At 30.2% G+C, this 21,036-nt stretch overlaps 1 protein-coding gene across 2 annotated transcripts in view; it reads left to right on the top strand.

Annotated features, from left to right (window-relative positions):
* The first annotated feature begins 11,598 nt into the window (after window positions 1-11,598).
* LOC119616240 (homeotic protein proboscipedia) overlaps window positions 11,599-21,036 on the top strand; it is a 96,339-nt gene continuing 86,901 nt past the window's right edge. The window contains exons 1-3 of one of the 2 annotated variants that reach the window (XM_037972567.1): window positions 11,599-11,731; window positions 17,364-17,441; window positions 17,493-18,094. In XM_037972567.1, coding sequence (XP_037828495.1) covers window positions 17,587-18,094 — 508 coding nt within the window. In that variant the 5' untranslated portion in view covers window positions 11,599-11,731; window positions 17,364-17,441; window positions 17,493-17,586. Of the gene's footprint in view, window positions 11,732-17,363; window positions 18,095-21,036 lie in introns of both variants that reach the window. The other variant, XM_037972568.1, reaches the window with a different exon arrangement.

Genomic DNA, 21,036 nt, shown 5'->3' with positions numbered 1-21,036 from the left:
AAGTAGTAATTTTTATGGTCTTATTAACTTATTGGTTCATAAAAATCTATTAAAGCTTAAGGAAATTACATTTAATCATAGTGAAATGTTATAGTCGAGACAATTTCCCAACAGCCATCATCATATCAATCTCAGTTTTTATTATATTTTATATTTCCGAATACTTTTTTCTATCCAAATAATCCTACATATTTACATAACTTTCCAAATGATTCGGTATCCCATATCATAGTCAACCATCCTCTACTATGGCTTTTTTGTCATAACATGGCAAAAAAGTTTCATAAAAATCAAATATTCAATTTGTGTCACACATCGTTTTAACCTTTAAGCCCATCAGTTCACTTAATATTAAATATGCCACTTTTTCTCAGCCTTTATTTCCATACGAAAACAAGAGTAAAAAACATTTGGAAAAAAATAATCCATGCAGCAACAGATGTATGAAACAACATCACGAGCAACCCTCATGAGTTCAATTTTAAACTTAAAAAAATAACAAAATCATTTCAATCTTTTCTTCATGCCATGAGTACGTGAAAAAATTGTATGTATGTGAAACTGTTTATGTGCAGCAACAATATACAGTGGATCGAAAGCTATCTACTCTGCAGATACTGATTACAACCGAGTTTAATAGAGAATATTCTTGGTTCTCCATTTCAGCGGGTTTGTCGGCAGAAGTTATACTAAGTATTCGAATGCTGAATCTTCAGATTTTGGACAAAAACATCGCCTTTGTTTTTGTTGTCACTGCGGAGTATAATATGTACTGTATATAACCAGACTACACCTTGCCCACTAAGAACTCAAATTCCCTCATTTTATGCTTATCGATGGAAAAATATTTAAAAATTTTGTTAGGTTATTTTTGGATTTTTATATATATATTTAATATTTTCTAGGGTGATCGACTCGATTTTTCAACCGGTTTTAAAACCGGTTTTTTCTGCTTTACCAGTGTCGGTTTTTTCTTAATGTTGATTTTTCGAATATCGAATAACCCGGTTTTTCACTTTTTAAAAACCGGTTTCGAATACTTTTATTTGCTTTGTATTCAAAGATTATTTAAATTAAATTTTTAAGTAAATAGTAATACAGCCCGTCTAAATTTTAAAAATATTCGAGTCGAGGAACTAGAGTATATTTTTCTACAGCTCTTTTGGTTAAACTTTTTCGATTTTCCTAATTAATTAAAAATTATTTGTAAAATGGATAACTGTTTGATAAAATTTAGCAATCTTAAGATTATATTCCAATTACAATAATTAATTTACGGCTGAAATTTTATGGAAGTGTTGCCTATGCAAATTTCCTAAACAGGGCTTTTAAAATAAGCTAGGATTACATAGTACCTTATGTTTAACAGAAGTGTCCCACTTTTTTCCTAATTTTTTTATATTAATGAAATAATGTAAATCAGATGACTAGATCAATAGTTATAATCTTTTAATCTGTTAAAATCATTTCGGGCCATGTTTTATTAATCAAATTTAAACATAAACATTAAGTTTTTCAAATTAAAATATATTTTTTTATTTATAATGAAAAACCGGTTAACCGGTTTTTTCTGAATTTGAAAAAAATCAACCGGTTTTTTTTAAATGTCAACTATTCGAACTATTCGAAAACCGGTTTTTGGAAAATGTCGAATAATCACCTAATATTTTCTCGTGTTCAGTACATAAATACGCATCAATTAAAATTCTTTAAAAGGCTATTCCTTTGACATTATTTTGTTGGATGTTAAATTATTTGGTTCTACTGTGCACCAAAACAGATAAAGGTACAAATATGTACGTTTGCGAATGTTTATTGCATATTTTTTTTTCTCGGCCAAAGTTTCAGTTTTTGCCAATTGGCATTCATGCGCTTAAATAAAACTTTTTTCACGCTTTCATTTCGTAAACACTTTACAGAATACAAAACAATACCAAAGATACATTTAACCGGATATTGGGGCAACGTGTTCGTTGTAGTATGTGTTGAAAGTGGCATTTAAATGGGAGTGTGAATCCCTCGTGATAGTAGGTATGAATGACATGTAGCCAAAAATTTTATTTTTTAGTCATTTACTATTTCACTTTATTTTGACCTAAGGTAGAGAAGGTTTATTTAAGTTAAAATATTTTGTTTTTATTTTAAAATTGAGCTTTTTTGCATTGTTGTTTATTGAAATGAAAATGTGGATATATATATGTACATTAGGGTGGCCCCGTTTGTATGGAGGAATAATAAGGTGTCATTGTTGCCAACTAAAATTAAAGTTTATTTTGACTCTAAGATACCATTTCTCGAAATTTTTGTCCTGACGTCAATATTTGGTTACGTCAAAGGATAAAAAGGTCCTTTTTGAAGTTTTTATGATTTTTTTCATATTTCTTTCAAAGGTAAGATATGAAATATTGTTATCATTAGAAATGTAACAGCAAAGGTAGTCGAAATTTTGCAATTTTTAGCGAAATTTTAAGATTTTTTGCATTTTAACACAGATGAATTTATATAATTCGTTGAAATTAATAAAATCTACGGAAACGGTTTTTTACGTTAAAAAAAAAAAAAAAAAAAAAAAAAAACATCAACATACAAACCGTTATTAACAAAGCAAGCATAACAACCAAGTAGATACTTGGGATAAATTTTGTTCATTTTTTAGTTAAAATGAAAAATTTTATCTAAAATAGAATGAAACCAAAAAGTGTTATATACCAATGTATATCTAATGAAATTAGCTGATGTTCGTGTTAAATACTTTAGATAAATATAGCTAGCACAATACCGCGGAGAAAATAGGATTAAAAATATTTAAATAAAATACAAAACATATCGAATTTCGAAAAACTAAAAAAACCATTTCGGTGAAATTGTATGAGGTTTTTAGTGAAATAATTTCAATTAATTACATTAATTAATTAAAAAACTTAAACATTTACCGAAAAATTACAACATTTGTAATAATTTTAGAGTTGTATACAAATTTCATTGAAATCGTCCCCAAAGGCCTTTCATATGATACTAAATAAAAATCTTAAAAAAGGACCTTTTTATCCATTGATCCAGCTCGCCAAATATTGACGTCAGGACAAACATTTTAAGAAATGGTATTTTAGAATGAACTCAATTTTTATTTTCGGTGGGAACATTAGCAACTTTCATTTTGGGGCCACCCTAATGTACATACATATGTGGATTGAAAAATATGTTGCACAATATTTTTTACTTTTGGTAATGTCATATGTTAAAATGTTTTTTTTTAAAGGTGTTCGTTTCTTTCATATTTGGGATACAAAGTAAAACAAAATTCATATTGCCAGGTGTTGCCAATTTTGATATCTGCTGTGAATTTTTAAATGAAACAATATTAAAGTTTTGAAAAAAATTGCTGTAGAGTTGGTGTATAATTTTTAAATTTTTAACAATAATATATTTTAAGAACTATTGAAATTAAATAAATTATATTCAGCTTGCCATCCAATAGCCTGATTAAAATTTAACAATTCTTTAATATTTAATGCATTGTAATAATGCCTTAAAGTATGCTATGAAATCTAACACTGTTCCATTTAACATACTACATATCGTCACCCGAAACGCAAACGGCCCTATCTAACATTTTTAAAATTTTACAGGAGAAGCAAACAACTATTTATATTGAAAATTTTGTTTCTATCAACGCGATTTATTTGTAGTAAATAAACAAACTATGTATAATAGTGAAACCTTTCATTTGTTATGATCAGGGAAACCGAAATAAATTAAATATGCCGTAAAAAGCTCAAAATATGCTCTTAAAATTTAAAAAATATGCTCCAAAAATAATTATTTTAAATTATATTTTAACATTGAAAAGCTTAAAAAGACTGAAATTGTAATGAAATAATAAATATTTAATGTCATATTTCATCCTACTAGATTTTTTATAATTGATTCATCTGTTAGTTTGAAGAACTAGTTTAATAGAACTCTGTTTTACGTTCAGATAACCAATAAATAACATGAAGCCATTTGGTCCCCAAAAAAACATATTTCAAACGAAAAAGTTTGACACATTTCTTCCAATTGTATTCATAGCTTCACACAGAAAAACGCCGAAACACGTAAACTTAATTTTCGGTCGTAGAATCTAGTGGCATACTCCGTTTTGAAGTTAGGCCAAATCGGGAGATATTGGATTTTAAAGTTTACACTGTTTCTGAGGTTTTTTTTGATTATTTAAATTAAAAAAAATTTCACGCATAGAAAATTATGAATTAATTATGCATATACATATATTTAGCTTTTTATAATTAGTTCGTATGTTTATGCGTGAAAACTTTTTTCAAAAATTTAAAAATTAAAAAATCACCTCATAAAGAGTTCATACTTTAAAACACAATATCTCCCGATTTTGACTTAAATTTTCAAAACGGAGTAAGCCACTATATTCTACGACCCAAAATTAAGTTTAGGTGTCTCGGCGTTTTTCTGTGTCTTTTTGACATACTTACAGTGTTATCAATACTAGTTTTTTAAACGATAAAAATGGATTGGTGTCATGAAATTCAAAGTAATTGGTTTTATGTCCGATTTAAAATTGAATGCTTTATTGACTAAAAAATATAACATTGGTTTTCATGAGACTAATGTATTTTTTACAGTTTTCAAGTTCTACAAAGAAAATAATTTTTTTCAAAATTGTAAAATAGGCTAAAAATTTAAAAAAAAAAAATTAAAAAAAATAAAAAAAATTAAATTTGATTTTTTTAAATAAAATTTTGAAAGGAAAATTAAAAATGAAAAAAAAAGCGAAAAACTTCAAAATATGAGTAAAATATGCTCTAAAAACTCGAAAATATGCCTTAAATATGCTGCAAAAGACAAATTATGCAAAATTATGCTCCTATGGGTAAAATATGCAAAAATATGCTCTAACAAATCGATGCCAAATTTCTTAAATTGGTCTGAAACGTGTAATTATCTTATCCATGAGTCCATACGACGCACCACAAAAAACATGCATATTGCATATTTTGGTTTCCCTGGTTATGATAGTTGAAAATGGCATATATAAACACAGTATTCAAAATTTTTTCGAATTATCTGCAGTAGTTTTTTAAACCGCATAAGGCAGAGCAAAATAAAAAAAAAAAATCGGAGTTTTTAAATTTTTGGTTCATAACTTTTTACGTATTTGACATAAAAGTTAATTTCCATCTAGAACACGATGCACGATGAAGTGAACCAGTAACAAACAGTAAGTGCATATTCAATTTGCACTGCAATGTTTAAAAACATATTCCAAGGAAAAGGTTTCCTCAAAACTACTTTAATTCCGTCACAGATGTAAAAAGGGAAATATCATTATTATTTTCCAAAGTTCAGAAACTCATTTTCCTGGACGTAACACCTAAGAATTTCCCATTCGTTGTTGGTTAAAGATATTTTATTCGCTTCCAAAATATTTGGATCTAATTTCGAAACCTATCAATAACAAAGAAATTGTTCCAGAATTTCACTGTCCTCTCTACACGCTCTATATTCTATATTATATATATATTAGGGTGATCGACTCGATTTTTCAACCGGCTTTAAAACCGGTTTTTTCTGCTTTACCAGTGTCGGTTTTTTCTTAATATTGATTTTTCGAATATCGAATAACCCGGTTTTTTTACTTTTTAAAAACCGGTTTCGAATACTTTTATTTGCTTTGTATTCAAAGATTATTTAAATGAAATTTTTAAGTAAATAATAATACAGCCCGTCTAAATTTTAAAAATATTCGAGTCGAGGAACTATCGTATATTTTTCTACAGCTCCTTTGGTTAAACTTTTTTGATTTTCCTAATTAATTAAAAAAATTATTTGTAAAATTGATAACTGTTTGATAAAATTTTATCAATCTTAAGATTATATTCCAATTACCCTAATTAATTTACGGCTGAAATTTTATGGAAGTGTTGAAATGTCTATGCAAATTTCCTAAACAGGGCTTTTAAAATAAGCTAGGATTACATAGTACCTTATGTTTAACAGAAGTGTCCACTTTTTTCCTAATTTTTTTATATTAAAGAAATAATGTAAATCAGACGACTAGATCTAAAGTTATAATCTTTTAAACTGTTAAAAATCATTTCGGGCCATGTTTTATTAATCAAATTTAAACATAAACATTAAGTATTTCAAATTAAAATATATTTTTTTTTATTTATAATGAAAAACCGGTTAACCGGGTTTTTCTGAATTTGAAAAATATCAACCGGTTTTTTTTAAATGTCAACTATTCGAACTATTCGAAAACCGGTTTTTGGAAAATGTCGAATAATCGATCACCCTAATATATATATATACTCTATATTCGTCTGACCACTCAAAATACGAAAGAACATATTAACCTCAGACTTGCTCACAACGAGAAAGCTTTTCTTCCCCGTTAGAGTCACCCCATAGTATATGTGTGGTTCTACCCACCGTTTTATTATTGCAAGTATTTGGTTAAAGCTTTCTTAAAATACGGTCTTAGATTTAACCTTATCACCTGATATCGTCCATATAGCCTTATGGGTGTCTGTAAATTTGTTAAACCCTGCTGGCGCCTTATTTAATCCGTTATTTAATTCCGTTATTACTCGGACTTCAGCCTGGAAGCTAGTGTTGTGATTAGGTACACATTAGTATATTTCTGTTTCTGGGTCTTCAATATAGAACCCGTATTGTCCTCCACTGTACAGCCATCCGTATTTGCTCTAATGTTCCGCATGTCCATAACATATCTATGCGATTAACAATTTTTGTCATTCTTTTGAAAATACAGTTCTCAGTCTTCACCGGGTTTACATTCAGGCTTCTCGGTTGAGCCTAGCTTAAGGCCGTATTTAGAGACCCTTCAGTCCTTCCACACAAGTAATTTAGATTCATCCTTACGACATTGTCTGTATAGCAGACAGGTTTAAATCCTTATACAGAGTAAGGACTTGAACCTCCATATCCTCCAGTCTTCTGCCCATGTCCATAAAATAAGACAATTTTTAAAATTAAGAAGTATTATTTTCAAATAACTTAATTTGTTAATCATATGTATTTACACTTACAAACTAAAACGATCTGGTCGAACTATGTTCGGAAATTATAATTATTAAGAAACCTGAGAAATAATTCGTTTTGGTCATAAATAAATGTTCAAATCGAATGTACATATTTATATTGTAGAAATGGTAATAAGATAAAAAACAAATGAAAGTTTCAAAAAAAAAAAAAAACGCGTTTCTACACTTTTTTATGTCATTCATGTATGAAATACTGAAAATGTGTCAATTTATTGACAAAGAAGATGTGAAGAAATCATAAAAAGTTTAACGAACAAATGTTTTCCCCAGCTCTTGTGACGATCCCAACAAAACAGTAGCAAGGTGGGTTGCACCTCCAGCAATATGAGATAAAATACAAAAAAGTGCAACGGAAGTTATAAAATATAATGCATAAAATAATGAAAACACGTCAAGACCCTGGGCCGAAGAGAGCTAAGAAAATTACAGATAAAGACAAAAAGTAAGTAACAACAATACCACCAAGATTGACACAATGATAGACGTACCAACATTGGTAGCGTCGCAGCAGCAATAAAAAAAACTACCAACAGCAGAAGCAACAGTGGTAGAAAAGATAATAAAGGAAAAACCGAAATGTGTAAAAACAGAAGTCAAAGAATTAACAAACGAAATTGCATGGAGAAACAAATCGCAAAAGGTAAAATCGGAATAGCTCGACTAAATGTGCGCTACACATTCGATAGATATATACATATGTATGTATCTACAAACTTATTATAGCAGTTCTTCGCAAATTGTTTACAAGGGAAATTACATTTTTCAGAATCGCTGGCAATTCAGAGACCAATGCCTTCTAAAGTTTTTGTACTAAATCTGCAATTTCGTAGATTTCGTAAAGTAAAACTAATATGTTTCCTTGTGAATTTCTCTTAAGAGTCTAAAGAGGGTTTTTTCTGTGGATATTCTTGTAGATTTAGCGATTAATTTAACTGCATTAATTAACATATCTTTGTCGTAGTAATGTCCGAGTTGGTATAGGAATTTTTAACCACCTAAACACGTCCAATCAATTTTGAAATATAGGGCCGAAACTAGCTATTGATAATATCATTATTTGAGACAAAAATGGGCGTTATGGGTGGCAGGCCCACCCCACTTTCAAATTATTAGGTTAAGTTAGGTTAATAGGAGGATGTATACTACATCAAATCCGAAGAAATACACTTAGGCCACTATCGGGTCTGTTATGCACTCCAATTCATGAAAAAAAAAATTGTTCACTGAATGTATTATTTCTCCATGTTCAGAAACTCAGTTTCCTGGACGTAATTCTTAAGAATCTTCCAATCAGTGTTGGTTAAGAATGTTATTTCCGGAATAACAGCGCTTCCAAGATACTTGGATACTTTAAATTATTAAAATTTGCTAAAATGCAAGTGCTCTTATTTGAATCATCACGCAGTGGTTTAGAAAATTTTATTTTTGGGAATAACTCCATATTTCTGGGAATTATTGGAGATATCGTATCAACAAAAAAAAAATGGGCCATCTTTACATGTTGCAACTTTGGATGCGTTGTAGATTTTATCAAAAACCCAGAAAATATTATTAAATAACTGTACGACCCTTAGTGGGCCCTACACATCTAGAAAAATAAAAAAGTGATCAGCAAAATTCTAATATAAAAAAATTTAAACCTAATTATCTCTTGAAGCAAAACAGATAACCCAAACATAAGAGAGTATTTTCATTCAGATCATAAATGGAGTTTTGAAACGTACATGGGATTTGAGGTTGAACTCGCAGCCATCTTTAGGCGATTATAAAGTCATCAATAACTACTGCATCGTTATACACAAACTCCGAAACGGGTACGTAAAATATTTGTATATCCCAAATAAAAGATCATGTTCAAACCGAACGTTACGGCGGGATTTGATTTTTATTGTATTTAATAGTAAAATATATAAAAGTTCCTTTAACGTGAAATATTTCTGAAACGGACCGAAAATTTAGTAATTTCATTTATGAATGTTTGCTTTATGCTTTAAAGTTCTCGATATTTACTCTAAACAAAATTTTGCAATTTTTAATACAAAATCGGGAACTTTTTACATAAACAAGTGTTATTGTTTGATGCGAGACATCTACACGGTGAAACAGCAAGAAAAAGAGCTGCGGGTAATCCGTCTTCCAATTTTAGTACCCAACACGTACAAAGATTATACAATTAACAATTCATATAAATTTGTTTGTGAATGGTTTTAGAAAATCGATTTGCCGCGGAAGGTTTTTGCCCCAAAATGACCGGAGAAACAGGTTTACGTTATCAGAACACTACTGGGTACCACGTAATGATAAGCGTTTATTTTGGTTATAACCCTAATATGCATATTCCTTTTCAACCTTACATTATATCTGCCAGGTTTAGCAATTCCTTAAATTTTTGTTACAGATTTTGATTGTCTGGGTGTACATAGCTCTAATATATTTCAAGGCAAATTATACCATAGAACTTATAAAGCTGTTATAGCAGAATCATCTAGTTGGTATGACTTGTATAAAATGGATAGATTTCCGACATTTAAAATCTGCAACTCTTCTTTGAAAATGCGGTTTTGCAGTAGATAATAGCTAAAATTCGAAAAAAAATTAAAATCCTTCTTTCTGTCACTGATAATGTGTATAGTAGGGTACTAAATCTAATAACCGACTAAAGGAAGGCGAGACATAACAAAACGTCAAAAGAAATACAGAAAAAAAAAAGAAATTAAAAATAACATAAAAAATAAAGAAATATCTAGCGAAAAAATTAACAGAAATAATAAAGAAAAATAAGTAAAACACATAAGTAAAAAAACAACCTGAAGCGACAAATAAAAAACACAAGTTAAAAAGTTTCAAAAATAACAACACTTCGAACGATAACTGAAATAAATAGCAACAACAACAGTACACAAATTTACTTAGATGATAATATGTATCTGTGAGCTAACAAAAATAAAATTACAGTAAGAACTACAAAACTACACACAACTACTTGTTCACTTTACACCCTTTAGCCAATCAAAAAAGTGGAGAGTTTACTTGGTGTCCGTGTGCGAGAGACTTGAAGTTGTTCTCTTGTGTGTGTGAGAATAAAAATAAAATAAAGAAACTCCACCTTTACCACTGTCATGTGTTTTATGGCCTTTTAAAGCGCATGTCCATCATTTTACACACACAAACCGATACATTTTTGGCATTTGTGATGGATGGCCATTGTCAAAAAGCCACTCCTCTCTATTATTTTGTAGTGTATTGTTGTTATTGTGTTACCAAGTTATTTTGAGGGCTGTTGCTTATATTGCTGCTGCAGCTGAATTTTTGTTGTTTACACAATTCAGTACAATCGGTACAATTGCTTAGATTGGTAGTATAGTGTGTAGTTGGTTGCTTACCAAAGTAAATACAAAAATTTAAAGGAAAATCGTGAAATGAAATTTTACGAAATTATTGTTAAAAACTAAAGTGCGAACAAATTTACGTAAATTTGTAGAAAATTAAAAAAGAAATACTATTTAATTTAGTTAAAAAAAATTACAAACAGCAACAAAATTTTTGAAAAGTTATCAAAATAATATTACATACTTACACATACATATGTATGAAAATTATACCTATTAATTTCTATTGCATATTTTCCATTCTATGAAGTAATAAGTGTGTAAAAAATGCAGTAAAGAAATAAAACAACAACAACAAAATTTGAATTAAAACAACAAACGTCCACCATAATTCTTTTTGTTTTTGTGAACCGGTTTCATTGAAAACCCCTCCAGTTATACATCCATAAATAAACAACAATACACACACATACAAAATAACGTGCAATTGGCCAGAAAGACTAAAGAAAAACAACAAGAAATTGCAACGACAACACCAGCAACAACAACAAAAGCGAAACAAGTGTGTAACGGAATTGTGTGAGTGAAGCAGAAAAACACAAGCAAGCAAGTGATCTACTGGAGTTGTAATTTGTAGTTTTGTAGCAGACTTTAAAACTCTACAATCCCGTCATTCAGACTCTACTCAAAAATACATTGTACACTGGATGCACACAGATACACACATACTTGTGCATTAAAGTTGTTTTCATCGAACAGCAGCAGCAACCTTCATACGCACTGTTGTGTTGAGAATTTGACAACGGTTGTTGTGTTGTTGTTTTTGGTGGTTTCTTGTCTTTATTGTTTTGGCGCTTATACTTGTCATCGTCGCCATGGGTGCCATTGTGGGCTCAACCATTTCAAATTGTCGCGCTTGAGTAAACAGCAATAAACGCCATTCTCATATGTCGCGTCGCGTTGTATTTGTTGTATTACTGTTCCCGTTTGATCTCCATTTACAGTGAATGTATAAAACTAAAAAAAAATTAAGAATATTCGTTTAACAAAGATAATTATTAGTTATTTACAATAATAGTTTAACTATTACAAAAATTTACAATAATAATTACAACAAATATTAAATTAAAGTGTTAAATTAATACAAATAAATAAATATTGCATGTGTTTTCAAAATAATATAAATTTAATTAAATTTACTTAAACATAATAAATAAAAGTGTCAAAATTAAAGAAATAAATAAAAGAAGTGAATTGTAACTTTGCTCCGATATCAAAATCATTGGATTATTTCGCAAATGTTTAACTACCCTAAACACTGTAAGTTAATTAATATTTTGTATAATTCCGACGCATTACAAATTTTTATTTCTTTCCTTATTAATTCACTAACCTGTAAAATGAAATTTGGACTTATATTTATTGATTTTTCTAAATTTTTAAATCCCGTCTTATTTCTGATGAATACAATGTTTTCCAGTATTTCCAGTGTTAAATACAAAAAAATTCAATGTATTTATCGACTAGTACATACCTACTATTTTTTATAATTTTCTCTTATGGCTTAAATGTAGACTTGTAAAATCCCAGTTTATTTCTTAAGCTGAATTTCCCCGTATTCTTTCCCGGAGTATATCAGGATTTTCGGGATAAGAATTGACACCATTAGTATTCTTGCTTCCGAACTTCACATCGATTTTCAGCGAAGGAACTTAGGGTCGAATAATAACCGATTTTCAAAGAAAGTTTATTTCTGAAGCTGAATTTCCCCGTATTCTTTCCGCGGGGAATATCAGGATTTTCGGGATAAGAATTGACACCATTAGTATTCTTGCTTCCGAACTTCGCATCGATTTTCAGCGAATGAACTTAGGGTCGAATAATAGGGTCAAAGAACTATGTTAAATTGTATATACGATGGGGGTTAAGCTACATACATGTGAAATAATAAATAAATAATAATAGTAAATATAATAAATAATGTTCTATAAGTAAAATTTCATTGAAATTGAAACGTGTAGTTTAAACATATAGTTTTCTCATAAAAATATATATAATCCGAGTTAACATCAGATATTAAGAAGATCACGCCATATGTACGTCCTCTTCACACGGGAGGGATAGAGATCTGAAATTTTTCATAAATATTTTTTTTTTGATAAGGTTTGTTTCGTATTGCAAATGGGCTGTATCACTCCATAATATCAGCTAGCCCCCATACATGTGGCACCCTCGAACACAGTTTAAAAAGTTATAAATATGTTGATTAGCAGAGCTGTAAATGAATAATTTTTTTTATTTAATTCGCGAATCATTCATGCAATGAATTGAATTGATTTTGAATAATTTCAAATGAATTAGAACAAGTAAGAGTATTATATTCGGATATGCCGAATCTTATATACCCACCATCAAATCGTATGCCGTAAAAAGAATGCTCCTCTGTAAGCATCAGGGAGATCAGGCATATGTCAATCTTCGATCTTCGAATTAACAAAATATTAATTTTTAAAAACAAAATATTTTTTTCCAATTTTTTAACTATGAACATGTCTGGGAGGTTGGGTCAATTATGGACTGTTTGTCGTAAAATTTGGTAGAAAGATTTCGTGTCGTATAACACTTATTCGTTTCGAATTTAATTGCAGTTCTCGTATTTTTAATTCAGTCGTAAGCGTAAAAGTAATTATCTGAATCGATACCCATACAATTTTGTACATAGATTTTGTTCGCAATTGTTAGCTATAGACCAATCCTCATAAAATTCGGAATGAAGAATTATAATAAAAACTTTTTATGGCGAGTACAACGATGAAGTACTCGTAATTTTCTCATGGTGGCTTTATATATGAGGAGAAGGTTCAACTGTGGAGCGATCCTCATAAAATTTTGATTTCCATTAATACAAAACTTGTTTATGTAAAAATTTATCGGTTTTTAATTAGAGTAGTTTTCTGTAGGGGACCTTATATGGGGGGTAGGGTGAGTAACCGACCGACCCATTCTGCATGAAAATATGTACCTATAAAAGCTGCTTATGTCGAATTTCCTCCCTATAATCTTATTTTTAAGCCAGTAATGAGCGTTAAAATCATTTTTTGAAGGGCACCTTAAGTGGGGGTAGGATCAATTATGGAGCAATTCTCCAAAAAATTTATAAAAACATTTTAGCTTGTATGCAACCTATTTTTTTGTTAAATTTCATCGCCGTACTCATATTTTTAAGGGGACCTTAATAGAGGGTCGCTTTACTCGTATTTTTAAGTCAGTATTGAGTGTTTAAATCATTTTTTGATAGCGACATTATGTGGGGGTAGGTTCAATTATGGACCGATCCACAAATATGCAAAAAATTTATTTTAATTTGTTAATATGTATATGTTTTCAATATTTTTTCGAAAGTTTGAAGAAATCTGAACTATTTGGAATAATTTTTTCTATAAGTAATAGGTAATAAGTTACATATGTGCATATGTAAGTAGATACGAAGAAACACAAACATTTTAAATTTTGGCCCTGCGCTTCATCCCTCTTCCAAAACACCCGAAACATGTAGAATATTATATAAAAAAGTTTTATAAAATCGATTAGAACACTACTGGCTATCACGTAGTGATAGGGCCTAATTTTAGTTATTCTTATTATTACAATTGTGAAAATGTAAGGTATTTTTCCGAAGAGGGCCTTGTCTGGGGCTAGGGTTATTACAAAAACCTTTATACTCATATTAATTTTTGGATCTGTAGATTTGTGTTGAAATATTAGTACATGAATATACTTTTTTAATCGATATTCGGGTGTCCGGTGTATGGGTTCAAAATTTGTTGAATTGTCTTATTATTTTTTTTATAAATATTTCTTTTGTTTCTAATAACTTACATTATTCTGTCGATTTTTTAGTTTTTTTTATTATTAAATTTATCTTTTGTTTTCAAATTTTGGCAAGGTATTTTCTTAAATATAAATGCCGTTTTTAGGTAAGCTTGGACCCTAGAGTAAAACAGTATTCGGAGCCCTCTTAAAATTTTACATGGAACTTCTTCAACAATGTTGATAACCAATTAAATATGTATGTATAAGTTTGTCATTCCTTGCGTAACACTGAGAAATATTTATTTCATACCCAACAGAGTAGATATATTCTTGGTCCTTATAAAATTCTAAGTCGATTTAACTATGTCCATCCGTCTGTCGTTGTAAAACAAGCTCACGTTAAAACAAATCAATGGAATTCACCCAAAATATTCATTATTATCCTAGGTATTTTGGTATTGAAAATCACCAAAATCGGTTCACATTATAAAAAGTTATGAATAAAAATTTAAAAAAAACTCTGATAAACGTAAGATTTTTTACACATTCTTATGTATTATATGAAAATCACCACACATTTGTTTCTATTCGAAAACTTTATCACTGTCGTAAATTGTGGAATTTCTTATACCTCCTATACCTATATTCCCGAAAATTTATTTATTATTAATAACTTCCATTAGAATGACGATATCTTAACAAAATTTTATAAATTAAAGTTTTATGTCAATAGAATTCATATAATAAATGGGTCCATAATTGGTCATAGTTCCCATATAGGTCCCCTACCGAAAATCGCATAAACGCACATAACTCACCATTAAACAATGATATCCATGGACAATTTCGTACAATTATTTGTATACAGAAATGTGTTTGCAGATTTTTTTCACGATTGGTCCATATTTGGTCATAGCTCTCATACAAGGTTGTTGTATTTTTTATACCCTCCATCACCATCAGGGTATATATAACTTTGTCATACCGTGTATAACACCAAGAAATATTCATCTGAGACCCAACAAAGTATATATATTCTTGGTCCTTATGAAATTCTGAGTCGATCTAGCTATGTCCGTATAAAACATTCTCACGTTAACACGAAGCAACAAAAATTAACGAAATTCGCACAAAATATTTATTATTGTCCTAGGCAGTTTGTTATTGAAAATGAGCAAAATCGATTTACATCGGGAAAAGTTATGAATCAAAATTTAAAACGTCTCCGAAAAAATAAGCATTTTTTACACATTCTGATGTAATTTTCACGAAAACTATACAATATAATTGCATGAAAATCATCATACATTCGTTTCTACACGAGAGCTTCACTACTGTTGAAAATTGGCGGAATCGGTCCACAATTTTATATACCTAAAGTACAAAAGTATATATTCCAGGAAAATGAGTTTATTGTTAATAATTTCCGTCAGAATGTTGATAGCTTCACAAAAGTTAAAATCTTATGTGAATAGAATTCATTCAGAGAAAAAAATTTCAGGATCGGTCCATTATTGGTCATAGTTTCCATACAAGGTCTCCTCCCGAAAATCACTTAAACGCAAATAACTCATTACTAAATTAAAATATCCATATAAAATTTGAATTTTCGTTGAATTTTTTTCCAATCGGTCCATAATTGGTCATAGCTCCCATACAAGGCCCCCACCCGAAAATCACTTAAACGCACATAATTCGTTACTAAATTAAGATATGCATGTAAAATTTGGTACAAGTATTGATCTTATATACAAAGTACAAGTATTGCCGTTGTACACAAAAATGTTACTGTAAAATTTTTTCCGATAGGTCCTTAATTGGTCATAGCTCCCATACAAGGTGCCCTCCCGAAAATTACTTAAACGCACATAACTCATTACTAAATTCAGATATCCATATAAAATTTAGTACAAGTATTGATCTTATATACAAAATTTTTTATTCTGCATACAAATTTTTTACGTTAACGAAAGTTTCGTTTTATAAAATGAGGGGGTAACTATTTTACTATTTACGATATGAGAAAACTTATTTCTACAAATATTTGATCAATTAAAACAGTATTAATATAAAAGTAGCTGGTGGAGGGTATTTAAGATTCGGCTCGGCCGATTTTTAGTTAGATAATTAGTTTAGTACAAACAAATTGTATACAACAATATATGTGTCAGTGCATCCGAAAATTACTGTGATTTCCACTAACGTCTAACCACCTGTTTAGCTCTAATTCGTCTTTCGCCACGGAGGTACTCTTTGTAAACGAGGGTAAAGATAATCGTCACTTTAGTGTCCCCTTTGAAAGCGGGAGACTGGACACTTAAAAAACAAATTTAAGCTTTTGTCATTGTAATCTATGGGGTGACGATTGACTTCCTCGTAGGACAAGCACATGTTAATATAGCTAGTCACCTGGAGAGCCGGTGGCTAGGGATAACACTAAGGGGTGGGTTAAATAGGTATTTCGGGACTGTCCGACCGAACGATATGTAATTATGCACTTTTACAAAGTTTAAGTTCAAATGAGAAGAATATTAACACCTATTTTATATATGCAGTTTTTTTTTAATCCGGCCCTCAGTTTGAAAGTTATTTACAAAATAGTAGAATATCTTAAAGATTAAATGCTATTTTACTCAAAACGAAGTATTTTCTTGTAAAAAATTAGCGATATGTTAAAACTTCAGTAAAATCTGATTTTGTGAAAAATACTATTCATTTCTTACAAAAAATACGTTTTAAAAAGGTTAAAAATTATTTATTTGTCGATTACTATACAATTACAAATTATATTCTATCCCAATTTACCGAGCAGAATGACGATGACCATATGCCCGTTGTAGTGTAGCAGGCCAGAATCTCTGGTGGGAATCGAACCCACAACCTCCAGACTGACAGTACACTAACAACTAGCCTACCGGGACACCCTGACCCGCTTTATATTTTTTGAGATTTGAGATTTATAAAACTATTAACGATAGCCCTATTTTAAGATCTAATGACATCTTGTACAACTAATTATGGTTTGAAATTAAGTTTACTTTCATTACCTTCTGAAACCTGAAATCTCTTGTTATTCAAATTCCATTTATTCACTCTTACTTATTCTTATATGTATTTGTATATTTTCTTTTAATTTCAGATTAATAAAAACTCAAATAAATTGACAACATTTCTACGATGTCCTAGTTACTAGTGAAAAGTTTTTAACGAAAAATAAGTATGTGAATATTTATGTCTGCAAAAAACATAAGTAATTTCTCTTATTTAGCTTAAAGTCATATGGATGTGTGTGCCTAATAAAAGTCTTTGTAGAAAGAAGTTTCAGAATTTTACAAACAAGTAGTGACACAATTTTTTAAAAAATGCAAGAAGTCTGTACAACATTAGAAAGCCAAATGGGCGCGCAAATCAAATCAGAATCACCGCTAAATGCACTGCAAGTGCAAACCGGTCAAACTGTTGTGCCTGGAGTGTCAGCCACGCCACAGCAGGTGCAACAGGCCACAGCCAATGTAACGGCTGCCACAGCCACGGCAATGCTCATAAATAAAATGGGACCAAACTGTGATAAACGAGTTAATGCCAACGAAGCACCATACTGGATGACAGCCAGCGAGGGGGGCTTCATCAATTCACAGCCATCAATGGCAGAATTTCTCAATCATTTAAGTCCCGAAAGTCCGAAAATGATGGGTGGTGGTTTGGTAGCTGGTGGTGGTGCCGGAGGTGGTGTAACGCCAGTAGTCGGCGGATATCCGGTTGGTGTTGGTGGACCACCGCAGACACCAGATGGCATGGATTCGGTGCCAGAATATCCATGGATGAAGGAAAAGAAAACATCACGTAAAAATAATAATAACAGTAATCAAGGTAAGTGTTCAAGTGTTCAAGTGTTCAATTATTACAATTATTTTTATCTTTGTTGTTACAAATGTATTTTGTATTTTGTATTTGAAAAGATGCTCAAACAGGCAGTTGAGTTGAAATCGAATCAAACTACAAATAAATGCAAAAACATCATTAATCAAAGAAATCAGTGCAATTTGCCCTTAAAACACAACAAATGAAAGACACTGATTGGGATGGACGGAAAGACAGACAGATAGAAAGACAGACAAAGAGGTAGAACTGAGTCTAAATCTACCAAATGTAGCTGATAATCAGACGGCGCCGGATCTTTTACTGTAACACATTTATTTTTGTAATTTCAAACTCAATTTGATTGAATGTATGCGACTGCATCCGCATGAGAATAATCTTTTTTCTTTTAAAGTAAAATCAAGAATTCTGTTGTTAATCAAATCAGTTCATAAGTGTTGGTGTACTCTCCAAAATTCGGTATCTTTTGATGGACCGTGAAAGACATTCATCAAAAAGTCCAAAAATATCAACAACCTTTATACGTTTTTGTGTGTGTGTGTGTATGAGTGAGCTAGTTCGCTGGAGTATGTGTGTGAGGCGGTTTAGATCTGTTATTTGTGATCATTTGTAATAATTTTCACGAGGAGAGACCCATCAACAGTCATCAAAGATGGACATCATACATACGTTTTTACACTTGTATACATTGTACAGTGGGACAAATGAATTACTTTAGTAAACCTGTTTTATAATATTATAAGGTTCAAAGGTACAAACTTAAAATATGTATTTCAGATTGCGCGAAATTTCCTGGGTTCAAAATCATGAAGATTATAAAAATTATTACATAAGTATGTATGTGTATATGTTGTCAGATGATATATATATTCGATGATATAAATGTCAGATGATATACTCGATTAATATTTAAAAGATTTAAAATCGCGGTTCTAATACCACTGTGCATATCGTTTTAACATGATATCATTTTATATGCACAATATTTGATACCTTTTGTGTGTTTCATATCGCTCATTTACTACAAGAATGTCATAACACAAAATTCGGATTTTTTTTTTTGATTTTAGTATAAAGAAGCGTTGTTCCAAATTATTTCGAGAAGTTTTGTGAATTTTTAAAAATTTCATTTAGTAAATTTGGATTTTTAAAAATGTTTAGTATTTGCGGTGTGAGATAGATTTTTTTTTGTAAAAATCGAAACAACTAAAATGTTAAAAAACATTTAAAGCCGTTTTCCTAGAAGCGATATTTTTTAAGTTGTGCAAATCTTGTAGTAAATGAGCGATATGTAATCGTATGAACAAGATCATTCAAAATAAAAAATCATCAGTTTGATGGAAGCATGTCGAAGTCAATTTGTTGGTTAAACCCTCCAAATACTTATATGTAGACGAAAATACAATCAATTTTATATTTGGCTTAAAGGCAAAATTGTACTACAAGAAATGTTTATGATAAATTTGTTATCAAGGTTGTCTAGTTGGTGTTATTCTATTTTATTTTTGTTTTAAGAAAAACCTTAAATTGACCCTGTTTTTCTCTATACGTGCAACATTAATTCATCAATGAAATTTTTGTTTAACAAAATGAAGTCTTTTTAGGCTCTAAATGCAAAACGGACAGACATACATACATATGAACAGAAAGGACCCGACAGGAAAATAAAACAGAATACACAATAAGAAACGGAGAAGAACAATAGTAAAGCAAATGTTATGTTAAAGTGCAACCTGTTATTTAGATTCATTTGTCAAAATATGTATTTCTATAATTTCAACTCAAATCCCCCTTTTTCCTATCACAAGCAAACCAACTGACTGACAGGCAGTTAGTTACTTACTATATGTATATATATATACTATGGTCATACAAACAATCGGACAGACATTTATTTATATGCAACAGAATTTAAACTATTTGTCTTGCAATGGCTTGAAAGTATAAAAATTGCTTAAAGCCAGTGTTTCCTTTTCTTTACATAAGTTGCACAGCTATGTATGTATTCAATGACAGCCAGTAGTTTGTATCATTTATTTCATTTTTATATCCTACGGTTACAATTTCTGTCTGTATTTTTCCTTTATTTTTTATATGATTTTTTTTTTGGTTAAAACAAAAAACCTTAAGAGAAAGATAAAAAGCAACACATGTATTTTTTCATTTGGTCTAAACCGGAATTTCTGTTATTTTTATTTCATTTTGCAAATTTTTAGGCCAGTTTATTTCATGCTTTAATTTTTTCCTTATGTTTTTCGTACACCTTTTCATGTTTGTCTCTCATTCGGTATATTTGTCTGTATTTTCCGTATTCAACTAAAGGTGAAATCAATTAATCACTATTTGTGGTGCCATCCCCTTTCGTTCGTTTGTATTTTTACTTTTGTATTTGACTGTATTTGACCACACTGACATTCTAGTGGTCTAAATGAATTTTCATACACACATGTTGAATGTAACTGGTCGTATAGGTGTGTGAGTATTAGCGTTAGCCCAAAGCTTGTGAATTTTCAGCTGTTTCGCAAATAAAATACTTGTTTGAAATTAAAAACAATTTCATTAAACATTTTTAAACATTAGAAACCAACGTTGAAATAAAAAAAGATGAGAATTACAAAATTAAAAAAAGTGTTACCTAAGAAATTTTTATTTTCGACTTTTAAAAGTCAGATTTCTTAAATAATGTTTAAAATAATTATTGGATTCACTATTTATATATATTGGTTATTCAAAATGTCATTCCCTTAGTCCTGTGTTCTGGGAATTATCGTGTCGATAATAAACAATCCTACGATTAAGTTAATTTGGTTGTCGGCTTAAGTATAGCTCCCTAGGGTCCAACCATAGGCCCTGTTGTGGTTCCTGTTTTGTTTGTTACCTTTAAGCCATTTCGTTGCCTGTATTAATGCAAATTGCCTTCTGATAGATACATA

The sequence above is a fragment of the Lucilia sericata genome, unplaced genomic scaffold (assembly GCF_015586225.1).
Source record: "Lucilia sericata isolate MDLA Ls3-8-SP2 unplaced genomic scaffold, ASM1558622v1 Contig000062F_arrow, whole genome shotgun sequence".
NCBI classification, from domain to species: domain Eukaryota; kingdom Metazoa; phylum Arthropoda; class Insecta; order Diptera; family Calliphoridae; genus Lucilia; species Lucilia sericata.
Note: the sequence above shows the minus strand (reverse complement) of the source record. Positions and strands in the feature narration are given on the sequence as shown.